The sequence below is a fragment of the Hypomesus nipponensis genome, chromosome 10, assembly GCF_054491055.1.
Source record: "Hypomesus nipponensis isolate SF chromosome 10, ASM5449105v1, whole genome shotgun sequence".
NCBI classification, from domain to species: Eukaryota; Metazoa; Chordata; class Actinopteri; order Osmeriformes; family Osmeridae; genus Hypomesus; species Hypomesus nipponensis.
Window position 1 is genome coordinate 10,487,022 of NC_140370.1, and position 14,754 is coordinate 10,501,775.

General features: G+C 43.8%; 1 protein-coding gene across 2 annotated transcripts; it reads left to right on the forward strand.

Moving 5' to 3' along the window:
* Nucleotides 1-31: 31 nt before the first annotated feature.
* On the forward strand, nucleotides 32-14,690 carry LOC146271634 (CTD small phosphatase-like protein). 2 transcript variants are annotated; one of them, XM_084706689.1, is made up of 8 exons: nucleotides 32-727; nucleotides 7,825-7,982; nucleotides 8,236-8,268; nucleotides 9,614-9,715; nucleotides 10,283-10,339; nucleotides 10,816-10,908; nucleotides 11,429-11,614; nucleotides 11,744-14,690. In XM_084706689.1, exons 1-8 carry the CDS (start codon nucleotides 652-654, stop codon nucleotides 11,867-11,869), a joined length of 831 nt encoding a protein of 276 aa, XP_084562815.1. In that variant the 5' UTR covers nucleotides 32-651; the 3' UTR covers nucleotides 11,870-14,690. The 2 variants fall into 2 exon arrangements, with proteins under 2 accessions (XP_084562815.1, XP_084562816.1); XM_084706690.1 differs by lacking the exon at nucleotides 8,236-8,268.
* Nucleotides 14,691-14,754: the final 64 nt, after the last annotated feature.

The window sequence follows — 14,754 nt, forward strand, 5'->3', positions numbered from 1 at the left end:
ATCCTTGAAACCGCCCCCCTCCAACTTGAGTGCTCCTGCCTGATCCATCTCGCGAATATCAAATACATGGCGCCTCCATGTTGGACACAAACAGCTTGTCGGATACAATTTCTTTAAAAAGTGAATTTTATATGACTGGATTATTGAAACGGTCTTCACATTTGTTTTAGAGCTTGAGAGACGCTTTATTTCTCGTTTTTGCACAATTTCACCTGTATTCCATAACGTCAAATTTGTGTGAAATGCGAATGGAACAGCAATGCTAGCTGGCTAGCAAACTCGAGTCTCTTGTCGTATATATATATTTTTTTTACTAGCTGGCTTGCGAACTCTCCAGTTACATTACGTTGGAGTGTGTACTTCCCACACTAGCCTTCGATGTTGCTAACAAATTCGGATATTTCTAGCTACAAGGATATTCCGAGGTCGGAGGAGGAATTTTACGTTTGCCAAACCACCACTAGCTTGCTAGCCAGCTCACCTAGCTATCTGGTTGACAGCTAGCTTGCTAACGCAATAGCTAGCGTTCTTGAACAAGCTACTTTAGCTAGCTACCAGGTAGGGAGAGAGAAAATAGCTACCCACGTAGGTAGCTACTGAGCTAGCTGGCTGAACATTCATTAACCAAGAGGAGAATAACCATCTGTCTCAATGGACCATACGTCCATAATCACACAGGTTTCTAACCCCAAGGAGGAGGAGATCATATCATTCAACCAGGAAAAGGGTAAGTAGTGGCAGCCTATAATAGACTAATGTTGATCGTAACTAGCATTAGCTAGCATTATCAGCCAGCCACTGTTGCGGTACTGTATCCATTGAGCGTGCATTTAAAGTTTACTAGTAAGGTCAGCTGGATACTAACTCATGAAAACAAAATGTTGTACTGCAACATATTTTGCACCTCTTAAGGATTGAGAGAAGGTCAGTTCGAACCATTATTTGCTGTTTGAATTCCGTAGTCCCCATTCGGTTTCGATCAAAATGTGTAATTGCAGTTTTATGCCATTGTACAATGCTAACATGATTCTAGACCATTTGTTGTACGCACATTCAGCTAGACCTAATTGATGTATGATGTATTTGTCTTCCTTGCCAGTAGTTTCCATTGTCGAGGTGTGAAATATCATGTAGTGGGTTAAACTGCCACTATGTGTTTTTACAATAGGTCGCTTTATTTCTGTGCATGGCATTGATAATATTCTATGAAAGTGTCAGCCGTGATGAGGTATCACATTTATTTCACTATTAAATATTTAGCTGGATATATGTCAGGACTACAGCTGTTATGTCGCCCCATAATAACGAAGTAATCAAGTAAGCCAGAAGTTTGAGTTTTAACGTGATGTGTTGGTGCAATACTAGGGTCTGAGAGGTAGACTTGAATATCCTGACATTTACCCATAATACTACACGTATATGAAGTACATGAAGCCTTCCTTTTATCTCAACTTGGATAACGCGTTACATTGAATACACAGTCCTAAAGCAGCTTATACCCCACATATACCCCAGAGAAGGACAGCATGTTTCCAGATCAGAGTGTGTTTGTTCTTGTGGCCGTGCAGATGTGACAGCACAGAAGTAGCCTACAGCTTAAGGTCCTATATGTGGGGATAAAGAAAAAACATTTGCCGACACAGTAGCCACAAAAAGGTAGTTTCAAGAAGGAAATTGCAAAGGTCATTTAGGATGATCGGGTCACAGGCATTAGAAGGCTTGCTCATGCCCATTGAAAAAACATGACGGTGTCACCTATTTAGAGAAAGAGAGAGATACGGACCAATAGAAAATTAACCTCATCCAGGCTACTCTCCGGTCCTTTTGCATAGTTAGTCAGAAGACTTGATATGTTTAACCTGAGCCTACAATCAAAACAAAATTATTTCATGCAGAAGTGGCTTTGAGTAGATAGATACCACTGTGATAAGTGACTTGTGCTGTTGTTTCATTAGATGAACATGGCTTTTGTTGTAATCTTGTTAACGATTAGCACTGCTCAGACACCGACTGTTGCCTGGACGCCTGCCGATGGCCAAGCATAAATTGCTCTTGGTGCAATGTAATGTGCTAAGGTTAGTGATGCCCCTGTACTGTTTAGAAACACATGATACAGTGGTATGGAACTTTGGGCAGATGATGCACACATTTATTACAACCATACACTGTCTATGTGGTGCCCTTATTGCTGGCTGCAGAGGGAGAAATACTGTGGTCTTAATAGTCCAGGTTAATGTTTGAGAGCTGCTTTCTCATTGCATAACTCTGATGACACTGTTCCTCTCCCCAGTGATGCTGGCCCAGAGAGCAGAGAAGGAACAGAGCTGGAAAGTGTCTCTGTAGTTGTCATATTTGAGGGCACTCACACAAACACACAGACACACACACACACACACACACACACACCAACATCCACATTCCCCACACTTCAAGCTCTGGATGAGTCATACAGCATTCTGCCCAAGGGTCCGATGCAAACATTACCATTATAACGAGGATTGGATGTCTACAATCTTTTTTTTCTTCTTCTAGAGGACACTCCAGTCTACTGGAAAGAGCACATGCTTTGCATTGATAGGCAGAATAAGTCATTTTAGCATTGAGAGCAGATAGATCAGTGAAAACTGACAGATGGCTGCATGCATTCCTCTGTCAAGACTGACATCAAATTGTACTTTCTGTTTTTGCTTAGAAGTGTTACCTCTGAACTATTTGTCCTCGCAACATGCATTTTATTATTGTTTAATATTCAACTCCTCTTTCCTGGCTGGCCTAACCAGTCATGACCAAGATTCCTGCAAATCATGTGCCCATGTCCACTGGCATAGCCATTTGTGTTCAGAGTGAGTGGCATTTGATTGTAGCAACTGTTGGGCCTTTCCCGTAATGATAAGGCAGGACATAATATCTCCGATTAACATATAAATAATGTGCTAAACAGTAGGATTGGGCGATTCATAATTGAAATAATTGTATGTTTGAATCAGATATTTGCGATTATGATAATTGAAAAATATTATTGTGCCGCAGATTTGCCACGATGCTCTAGTTTTGTCGCGTGTTCTAACTCCAGTGCACCTTTAGTGTTCTAAATCCAGTGCACATTTACAGTGTTCTAAATCCAGAGCATCTTTACAGTGTTCTAACTCCAGTGCACTTTTAGTGTTCTAAATCCAGTGCACATTTACAGTGTTCTAAATCCAGTGCACCTTTACAGTGTTCTAAATCCAGTGCACTTTTAGTGTTCTAAATCCAGTGCACATTTACAGTGTTCTAAATCCAGTGCACCTTTACAGTGTTCTAAATCCAGTGCACCTTTATAGTGTTCTAAATCCAGTGCATCTTTACAGTGTTCTAACTCCAGTGCACTTTTAGTGTTCTAAATCCAGTGCACATTTACAGTGTTCAAAATCCAGTGCACCTTTACAGTGTTCTAAATCCAGTGCACCTTTATAGTGTTCTAAATCCAGTGCATCTTTACAGTGTTCTAAATCCAGTGCACCTTTACAGTGTTCTAAATCCAGTGCACCTTTACAGCGGGGTGCTTCCGCCCCTCCCTAAAAGCCCAAAGTCTCTCTAAGCCACGTGCACGTTACAGCCCCAGCTCATTTTTATTGGGTTGTTGTGACTACATAGCTATCACTCTGCTACAAATGGTAGTCAATGGGTCGTTAACTGGTAATGTTCCTAACTGATGGTGTGTACTTTAAGGTGAGGGTTAACCCCAGTTGAATTGTAGCCTATTTAAAGTTTTTTCCCAAGTTCAATAAATGTATTTCCAAAGTCGAAGAGTCATCGCTTTAAATAATGCTGTTATGAATAATGAGCCAATTATTGTGATGTTTGCCATTATGAAGCAGCCCTACTGAACAGGCTCCAAGTTGTCTGGACAGAAGGTAACCTTTGACCTAAGTGGACCTTTTTTGGATGTCTGCCAACACAAGTGGCCCCCATCCCCACACTGTCAACCTGCCAGGTCAGGCTGTGTAGTCTAAAGATAGACCAAGTGCCCCTCTGAGCTCTCGGTACTGCAGCAGGGACCATGAACACTTAGTTTCAACCCTAGCACAAAGTGAACACTTTCACTTTGATCATAACTTTTTTCTTATCTTCTTCCCCCCCCCCAACGTATCTTTGTTATCATGGCAAGTTAGCTTGTAAACCTCCATGTTATTGACTACTGTTGAAGGGGTCCAGAAAAGCTCCTGTCTATTCACTTGAGGACAATATAACAGTTCTTTGCACCCAGTGTTGTCGCCTGAAGTAGTGGACTCAACAAGGGAACATTAGGAAGACATCTTTGGGTTAGAGGGGGATTTGAGCTATTCTAAAGCAGCTACTCAATGAAATTCAAAGTGCCCCGCCTTCTTGGGACCCTCAGTTCCACTGCGGGTTAAGTGAGCTCCTCTTACATGATCACTGACCCTCCTGAAGATGACTCCCCTGTAGTAGAACTGAAGCACCGTTTTGCAATATGGTTTCTTAAGGAGGCATATAGCAAGTCTTCGTGGACTGCTGTGACCAAGCCTATCTATTTTCACTGTTACATTTCAATCCCACAGCCAAGGATTCTTGTTTACTACTCACATTTTAAAGCGATAGCCTACTTCACTTCAAACACCATACATATTCATACTTTATATAGTGCCATGTACACATATTCACTTGGGGTGGGAATCTTTTGGTACCTTACAATTCGATTCAAATAGATTCTTGGGGTCCCGATTCTATTAAAAATCGATTCACAATTTTCGATTTAAAAAAATCAAATTTCCATTCAATATATGGTTCCATTTGATTCCAGTTTGCTGTTTAGTGTAACTTGTTTCTATTTGACTGTGATAGGCAGTTAAGTGTTGAACAAAAAAATCCCAATGCTTTAAAACCTTAACATTTATTGTTTTAATTATTATTATTTTTTTTAAGGAAAAAAATTAAAAGAAAAAATGCGAATCGATTTACCCCCACCCCTAATATTCACCCTCTTTCAAACAATCACTAATTTAAACCCTACAGACCTATTAGAAATGTGCATGTTGCATACATTTTGTCCCTGCTGCAAACACTTTTCATTTGAATGTTCTACAAATTTAGTTGTGGACTTGATGGACTTGGTAACTATGATACAGTAGTGTAGACCTATGCGATACTGGTCTGAGGTAGCAAACCAGCATATAATAACCATAACCTTGCTACTCTTATTCACTGTACATGTAGGTATGGCATTACTTTGGGATGTGTTTCTCCTAAACTACTGTAATCAAAACCTACTCATCACAAAAACATCACAAATTTGACTATAACAATTTCATAGTTTGAGAGGGGGACAATTCAAGCAATCCACCTTTCCCCTATTATGTGCTGTCTGGTACAATACCAGCCAGTACAATACCAGCAATGAGCAAGACCTGGGGAGCACCCAGGCCTTGCTCAACCACACAAGCATACGATGTGTCAACAACCACCAATCCACCCACAAGTCTGGGCCTTGACCGCAGTCCAGTCTGCTGGCCTGCTGGGACGCTGTGAAAGAACATTCTCCTGAGGCTGTCAGACGACCACACTGGCGGTTTCCACATCTAGACCTACTCCCTAATAACTTATTGTGGAGTGTGTCAACAGTTTGCATGTGGACAGAGTACAGCTGTATTGAGAGGAGGACTAGTTCATGGCTCTCACAGTGCTGCCTGACTCTGCTGGTAATTGAGGAGGGCAGTATGAAACGTCCAAGCTGGTCAATTGACTTGGAAGTGCGTTGAAGGTTATTAAGTAAATGAAAAGATGGCGTCTGTAATTGTACTTTTTTGTGATGTGTGTTCCATCCACTTCTATATATCTCTTGCCGTGCATACAGGCCTTGGCCTAGGCCATACAATAAGATGATTTTATTAAGCGCTCAAAAATCAAGAAAAGAGGCCGGTTGCCGTGTTGACTCACAAGGAAGAGCAGGAATGCATCGTTGTCTAAGAGTGTCATCGACAGTTTAAACAGAAAATGCGATGAAAGGAAAGGGCAGAGCAGACTACTCTGTTATATTCGGTACTTTCCCCCAGATTGGCACTCATTATGTGGAAGCGTTTGCCAGCTTCTGGAATTTCCTACACTTCCTGTCTTATTCCCCTTCTCTGTGTACATTTCAAGCAAGACTCCTCCTGTTGGTTTTTGACTGTCCATGTATCCCAAGACCAGCCTGGTAACTGGTTCTCCGACTGGGTTAAGCCAGCAGCCTGATCTAAGCCGTCTGTTGACCCCCTCTGAAGGATAGGCAGTCGTCCCAGTAAATGAGGTATCTTATCAGATGAAGACCGCTGCTTTATACTGAGGAGGCCAGCTGACTGAGGGCTTGTCACGTCAGAAGCTGGTGTTTGGAAACATTGAATGAGGCATAGCTCCTTCATCGCTGGGTTCCCCATAGTGTGGTGTGTTAGCCTCGGCAGCCTACATCTCCCAGGGTGCGATTGAAAAGTTATCATGCCACAGAATTAGATTGGAGTACTCGGCCCAGCGTGCCGCAGTGAGAGAAACTGATTAATTTGACTGGATGAAGGAGAATGGTGGATGGAGAAAGGCAGAAATGGCGGGGGTGGAAGGGTAATCAGCGGTTAGCTTGCGATGTTCCATTGCTCAGTCACAGTGTGAATGCTTCCTGGACTGTGTGAATGCTTCCACACAGTGACAGTAGATTAAAATCATTATTCAAAATCTGTATTAAAAAAAAAAACGAATTATATTTAGTATGGACAATGTCAGAACAGGCGTGAGATCTTTATGGATCTGGTAGTCCCCAGGTCACATTGGTTTGTTTTGTGTTCCTTCCATATTTACAATGTCTTGGAAAACTAGAAGGATCCTCTTGCAAGAACTGAAAGACAGGTCTTGAAAGAATGGTCAGACCTATTGCGGCGTGTGTATATTCATGTGAAGGGGTTGTCTAACTGTAAAAAAACACCAATAAGAGCCACCAACAGTAACCTAAAAGTGTGTTCAGTGCTGGAGGTGTTGTGATCTAGTAGAAGAAGGCTCTTCTTGTCAGCCTGTGTGGAGCAAGCAACGGGGGGAGGTGGTGGCGTGGGTGGAGAGAGAGGAGAGGAATGCGACCTTGTAGAGGGTTCCGCGGGAGACTCGTAACACCCCCCCACACGCTACGTTCCTGCTGCCACTACACCCACTCACCTGCCACATGAAAGAGTGGAGGGCCAGAGGGGAGAGACAGACAGACAAGCCTTCAAAATGGAGTCAGTACTTCTGACCAATAACTGAGAAGGACCATGATGGGGGGGGGGGGGGGGTTAACAGTCACTGTCGGTGTTCAGTTTCCAACTTGTCACTATTAATAAAGAACCGGTGTCTGATTTAGGCTCCGCCATGCAGCCCTGGAATGAGAGAAGGGATTTCTAATCAGGCCAGAACGCTCTGCCAACCAAGACTAACTATGGCTGGTGATGTCATCGCTGCAAAGCCAGCACTGCTCAATCAGGTTCTTTTCTGATCGGTGGGCTTTGTTAAGGACAGGTCTACATCTCTGCTGACTTCTACTCATTGATGTTGCGGTGGGAGTCTCTCACGGTAACGCTGCCGGTGAGCATGTCACACTGTTGGGTGCTTCCGGCCTTTTCCATTGGATCAACTTTGAATGTGTCGTGTTGGAAGTTCTGGCTAGTATTTACATTGCTGTCACCCGAGTTTTAGGCAGCAATGAACAAGAATAAAGATGTTAAGTTTTGCCTCCAGAACTTCTTATTTGATTTTGATATAGTCTAGAGTCTAGACACCTCAACTAGCAGTTTTTGCCTCATATTTTTCTCCTCCTACTTGCGTTGACAGTTTCCCAGTCCAACAGCAGCATCAAGAAACAGAGGAGTCGGGGCATCTTCAGCACGTTCTTCTGCTGCTTCCGCAACTACAATGTGGAACCCCCCGCCACCAACAACAGCACCAGCTCCCTGCCTCCACCTGTTGAGGAGAATGGAACCCCTCCCAAGGTGAGTTCCACACACGCCAATCAAAGTAACCTCACTCAGTAACTTTGTAAAGACAAGACCCATAAGTAGCAGCAGACGTTATCAAGAAGTATCTTGGAGAAACTTAGATGACTTTTCTTTTGACGCCCCTGTCGACACGTGTTGTAAAAGTGTGTGTATTTTCTCTTTTTCTTTGTCCATCTGTTTTTGTTTTCTTCCAACCTGGTGTGTCCCTCCCCCCTCTCCCTCCCTCTTTTTCTCTCTTGTGTTGTAGTGTGACCAGGTCGAGGTCATCCCTGTCCCTAGTGTATGTATCTATTTTTCTCATGTGTTTTCCTGTGCATGCCGTATGAATGACTGGAGCCCTCAGACCCTCTGCGAGGAGGAGGAGGATTGTTGGGGTTAAAGAATGAGTTTGCACCTGCGGTTCAGAATAATCCCTTGCATGAACGGTGTGCGGTATTGTTGCATTTTTCCCTCTCGACTAATGTATGTTAATGTTAACCCCATAACGTATCTGTAAAATAATGTGGGAAAGCAACGTGCTGAATAAACTCCACCAAATTATCTTGCAGACTAATTCGGAGTGTGTCAAGCAAGATTAGAGGCCTTGAATCTGCTCTTAGTGAGGGACAGGCCTGAGCTAATTCATCTCATTAGTCAAAGAGGGAATTAGAGCTGAGCTTGTTATCATGGGAACCGTCAGTTAACAGTGTTTAGTGAACTCCTGGTTCACTTATCACTGCCTCTGTTGAGCCCTGGAAGGCTATTAACTCCGGAGGTTTTTATGTTGCACCCTGGACTGGTACAGGAAATCAGATTCATTTGTTGAAAGGTTATAGATCTGACCCATTACAACCCCTAATGTGGTGTTTTGTGGTCTCAAGGAACCTTTCATTGGTTGTTTTAACCCGAGAGCACCACATTAGCCTTCCATTTGAATCAAAGCCGCGAGCACAGAAGCCTGGACATATTGAGGTATATCTTTTTGCTGCCTGTCGCATGACTAACAATGTCAGTCGTGTCCTGTGTGCTTCGGCTGTCTCAAATCATTAGAATGACTTATTTTCGTCTTCTTTTTTTACCTCTATTGCCCACATTTCTTTGCTTGCTGTGTGCCTCCAACAGTACCATCTGTGAGCTTCCTGGGCAAGGCATAGCTGCTGTACAACCCCACTCACATACTACCCATCAGGACTTGATGCTGGGTCCCTATGAGTCTTCTCATGGAGGGAATCAGCAAGTCTAGTCCGTGTTGTACTTGGAAAATGGAACTGTCTGCGTCCACGAACCTCCGCATGCCCCTCCATGCTATTAGAATGTGTGAGTTGGTTTATTTAATCTCCTCAGATTAGACAGAAATCTGGGGGGATTAAAGACAGCTTTCCATTTTCTGGGTTAGTGTGTGCCATGGCTCGGGTACGTTGTGACTCGTGAAGGGGATACCTGTTATCTCAGTCAAAAACCTAGGTTGTCAGAAGAAGCCTGTCATGCTTCTGTGAGTCCCTATTGACTCTGCTCCCTAATCCAGTTAGCCTCACACATTCATTAATGATACTAGTGCCATCCTTTCTCACTCTCAATCTCACTCTCTGTATTTATATCTCTCTGTGTCTCTCTCCCATATTCTGTTCTCTCTCTCTCTCCTCAAGCCCCCAGCCAGATACCTCTTACCAGAGATGAACACATCCGACTATGGCAGGAAGTGTGTTGTGATCGATCTGGATGAAACCCTTGTCCACAGTTCATTCAAGGTATTATGAAGAAAGCCTGTTATGAACACGTCTATTTGGCTTTGTGAGGTTCATGCATTCTCCCGTTATGTCTGCCTGAATTCATTAGTCATCCATGAGAACAACTGGTAGAAAGAACACGGTGAAACGTCATTTTCATCCAGCAAATCTCCTTCATGTTTTTTTTATTAATATGGCTGTCAGTCCTTCCATGTAGATTTGTGTTCCTTTAAGAAACAGTAACAGTGACCTTGGTTGGCCTTGTCATTATCCACTACTCTTTGTTAATCCTGCCCCCTTCCCTCCCCCTCTACTTAGTCTAGTTTCTCCAACTGCCTGTCGGCTGCCTCTCGTTCTACTCCTAGTCTTGTTTTCCACCAAATTGAGGAGAGGAGGAGAAGAACGAGGAGAGGGCGGGGGGGATTTGTTTTGGTGGAAAAAGGGATAGAAGATTTGCTTTCTTTCTTGAAACGGAGTTGGCGTGTTTCCTGTCGAGCTGAAGAGCTCTGGCCTCCTCTGCTGTGTCATTGTGGTACTTCACTCTCTTCCCAAGCCCTGATATACTGCTGTTTATCTCCCCTTTTACAGCCCATAAGCAATGCTGACTTCATAGTCCCTGTGGAGATAGATGGAACAGTTCACCAGGTACGGTATGGATTCTGCACACGTCTTAGCAGAAGCCAGATATAAGGATGTACTGCTCTCCTTATTGAACTTCGTGAAGCAGCTTGTGTGCCTGCTGCCTGTGAGGGAGTCTGCAGGAGGAGAGAAGGGTTGTAACCCTGTTCAAGTAATCCAGGATAGGCTGTGTGTATCTTGGTTGGCCTATTCATGATTACTTGCACTGGGCAACAGCCACTTGACTGGGAAGATGAAGATGATGACGACAACGGGCTATTACAATCCTCTCTGTCAAGACCTGAAAGTCAAACATGGCACGGCCAAAGACTAATCATACAAACATTCAGAACTTATACAAACACAAGGCATCAACGGTGTTTACGCAATACACAGAATCTCTTTGAGTTTGTCTGAGGCATGTAGGCAGCTTTGTGGCCCCTCTGGGGTCCTGCAGGGCAGCATCTGCAGGTCCCGTTCTGAGGCCGTTTCTTGTTCTGCAGGTGTACGTGCTGAAGAGACCTTTCGTGGACGAGTTCCTCCAGAGGATGGGCGAGCTGTTTGAATGTGTCCTGTTCACCGCCAGTCTGGCCAAGGTGCGTCAAACCTGGTGTCCGTCCCGTCATCCATCACACGGAAACAGTGTGGCTCCCTTCACGAGTCCCATATTGGGGTGGTTGTCACGGTGTCACGGCTGTCTGGGTCTGCGTGTTCTTATCTCTGTCCTAATGTTGTTGCCGTCCTTGTGTCTTCATGTGCATCACTGTCTGTCAGTGTTGACATGGCCCCGGGTAAGTGTCTCAATGTGGCGAAGACGCCTGCTTTCAGTGAGCTCTGTGCCCCTAGTGGGCTCTGTAGAGCAGAGACCCCCCCACCCCCTTGTGTTTGACGGGCTTTGAGCTAGGGTTGCTGTGTTCGACGGCAATGAGTGAGCTTAGTTTTTCTTTGCAACTGATAAGCTTTCCAGTAAAGCCTTCCTTGCTCTGCTCTAGAAAGGCCTTTTCAGGCAGAAGAAACCAGATTGCTGCTAGTTCAATGCTGAGTCTTATCAATTGTTTTTAGGGACGCTGTTGTCTGGTCTGTGTCCCCGTCTAACAGTCTCTTTGATCTGCCCAGTATGCCGACCCAGTGGCAGACCTGCTGGACCAGTGGGGGGTGTTCCGGGCCCGGCTCTTCCGAGAATCCTGTGTGTTCCACAGAGGGAACTACGTGAAAGACCTCAGCCGGCTGGGCAGAGAACTCAACAACGTCATCATCGTTGACAACTCCCCCGCCTCCTACATCTTCCACCCAGAGAACGCTGTGAGTGTCCTCCACTCTGGGCTATGTCTGTCTGTCTGTCTCTCTCATTCTGTCTCTGTGACTGTGACTCAGTCAACCTGTCAGGCTGATTGCAGCGACTAACTGGTGGGCCTGTGTCTTCTTCCCCAGGTCCCGGTCCAGTCTTGGTTTGACGACATGAACGACACCGAGCTGCTGGACTTGCTGCCTTTCTTTGAGGGACTAAGCAAAGAGGAGGAGGTCTATGGAGTCCTGCAGAACCTGAGGGGCAGGTAGCAGGACGGACGGACGGCCAGCTGGCACCAGCAGTGTGCTTCTCTCAGTATCTCTCTCCCTCTCTGGTCCTTTCACTCCACCACATCCTCTCAGGCTCTGGCAGAAGCACTTCTCCCTCTAAACCCCTTCCCCCCATGCCTCTGCCCCAAGGGTGTGCTCTGGAGCCTCACTGTGGATCCCTGTCAGCTGCTCCCTTGTTTGGGCCTCCTGGTGGCTTCTCCTGACAGAATGCACTTCAGACTCCAGAGGCTGGAAACATGACACAGTCTGAAGAAACGTGTACCGAGTGTTGTGGTCCGTTAACTTTCGACTGGGAGGGCACATATTAAGAGAGGACTGAACTTTAGTCTCCGTTTGGAAACTAAGAAACTGTTTTTACATTTGGTCAAGTGCTTGTTTTAAACCAAAAACCTATCCTTTATCTGGGGATTTTTATTTGTGATAAAAACAACAGAACAGTTCTCAATCTGTTTGACCTTGTTATTGTTGCTATGCAGGCAAGTTTTGGGAGGAGAAAGGACTGTGATTTTTTTTTTTTCCCTGACCGAATCAAGTGCCTTTTATGAATGTTTTTATGGGGAGATATTTTGTACATGGCGTATTTCCAGAGTACTTCAATCTTGCTTCAAAGAAAGGATATGCTTTAAAAGAGAGACAGAGGTGTCTTTGTAAAAGCTAGTTATTTTAGCTGTTTGTTTTGATATCGAAGGCTGGGTACAGGTCTCCATTGTATTCTCTATCTTTTTCCAGTTTGCTCGTGCCATCATCTAGAAGTGATTTCATTTTCTCTTGCTGTCATTCATTAAACTTAGCATAGTGTATGGTTAATTTTGAGAAGCAACGGACTATGTTTGCAATTGTGAAATTTAACCTACAGTGGCCCATGTTAGTTTCTATGAGATATTTGGAAAACAATCTCTGAGTTGCTGATATTGTGCCATTTAATATCCCTTATCAGTATATACATACATCATTTATTTCTCAGCTAAGCTAAAATGTTCTGATATTTCATCAGTAAGTTATATTTTTCTTTGGTAAAATCCAAAATTACCATTTAAGTAGACTAGACTGCAAATTGAGTCAGTCCATCTTTTTGTGTAGAAGGATAAAGGATCCTGCTCACACATTTGGATCTTCATTATTCATTTAAACAATTTAGTTTTTAACAGCATACAGTACTAGTCATTTATATTTGCACACTCATTTTGAAAGCTGCAGTTATATTGGTCTATCCAGTAGGAGGAGCTCAAACTCAACTTTGCAATTCACAGTTGCAAATATATTTCTCGTTTCACATGAACTGGTCTTGTACAGTTAATGGGTAGAGTGCCATGTTTAATTACAAGGGTTTCTCCTGGAGAAACCAGTCTCTTCAGAGCATCTAGTATAGGAATGGTCAAAGTTGAAACCACACTGTGCTGTTTCTGATTTCTGACATTCAACAGCGGTCCAGTCCAGTCCGTAGAGATGGCGTGTGGATGCAGTCTTCACACGCTGTCTTAACAGTTCCTCACCTCAGTGCCTAAGTCCAGAGGAGCCGTATACTCTTAGTGCTGTAGTAACCATGGCAATAACCTTTCGGGAGCTTCTATCCTGGGTGATTGTTTTAGGGGTGGGAATCAAGCACTTGACGGCTAGCCATACAGGTTTGGTTGTAACACATTTGGGCACTGTAAAAGGACCACACAGCACCTCATCATGGCATCGATGCCTTACTGCCTGCTCAGGCATAAAGCAATTCTCATTCATGAATTCCAAGGTTGCTACTGTATGTCAAGAGTAGTGTTGGTAACACTTGACTCCCAAGTATCTTCATGTGAAGTGCAATAAAGCCTCATATGTGTGAACCTTTTAGATGCATTAGTGTCCCAAGGTCCTGTATGAGACTTTGTCATCCTTCATAGGAGATCCCAGTCATTTTTACACTAATATTACTGCTCCTATGGCTATATCATAACCTGTTATTGTTGGCATAAGCATTTGATAATGTTTATGAATTGCTGATGAGGGTGTTGGTTTTAATGCAATGTCTTTCATAGGAAGTGGACTGGTCTCTATCGGACTGACTTTCTCCTTAACTATCGTTCGTGTCATTGTGATATTTTTCTAGTTACCTTTGTCAGTATTTGGTTTGGAAAAATTACATATTATTACCCATTATATACAGCTGCTGTTGTTCCCCCCAAACCCCCTGCCCTCTCCTTTCAGCTCGGTAACATCCCTTTCACAACTTTTGGTTTGGTTGTTCCTTAGGGTCTCCACCTCCACGACAGGGGCCTGTGTTCTCGTCTCCTGGTTGATATACTCACTCTGACACCTGTTCACTCACGCCCACTTAAGCACATCAATCTTTGTTTTGAACACTGAAGTTGTCCAACACTGATTTCAAAGTCACCTGCATCACATTTTAATCTCTCCTGCCAATCCCCCTCCCCTCCCCCCAAGTCACCATTATTATTACAACATTTCTTGGTTTACCTGTGAGTGTATGTTTGCCCCCAACTTCCTGAATAAGCTGTCTTTTCAATTGTAATAAAAAGGCGTATTGGAAATATTCTTTAATGCATGTCTTGTGAACTTAATTTCCAGTTTTGTGCTATACGTGTGTCATTATATTGTATGTTAATTTAAACCAAAGGATTATTTTAGAAGACTTGAGGGACAGTGTGAGCTCCCTGACGGCTCCATTTTCTGTTCATGAGTCCCTTAAGGCCACGTGGAGGGATGTTACTGTGCCCTGTTTGCAGTATTTTTTTATTCATCATTTACAACATACTTCCTTCCAAACCTATCACAATAAAGCACCTTTTTATGAAATCTAGTTCTGTTTGTACTGTGTGCCTCAGTGTTACTTCTGACTACAATTACTTCAGCAATTGTATTGG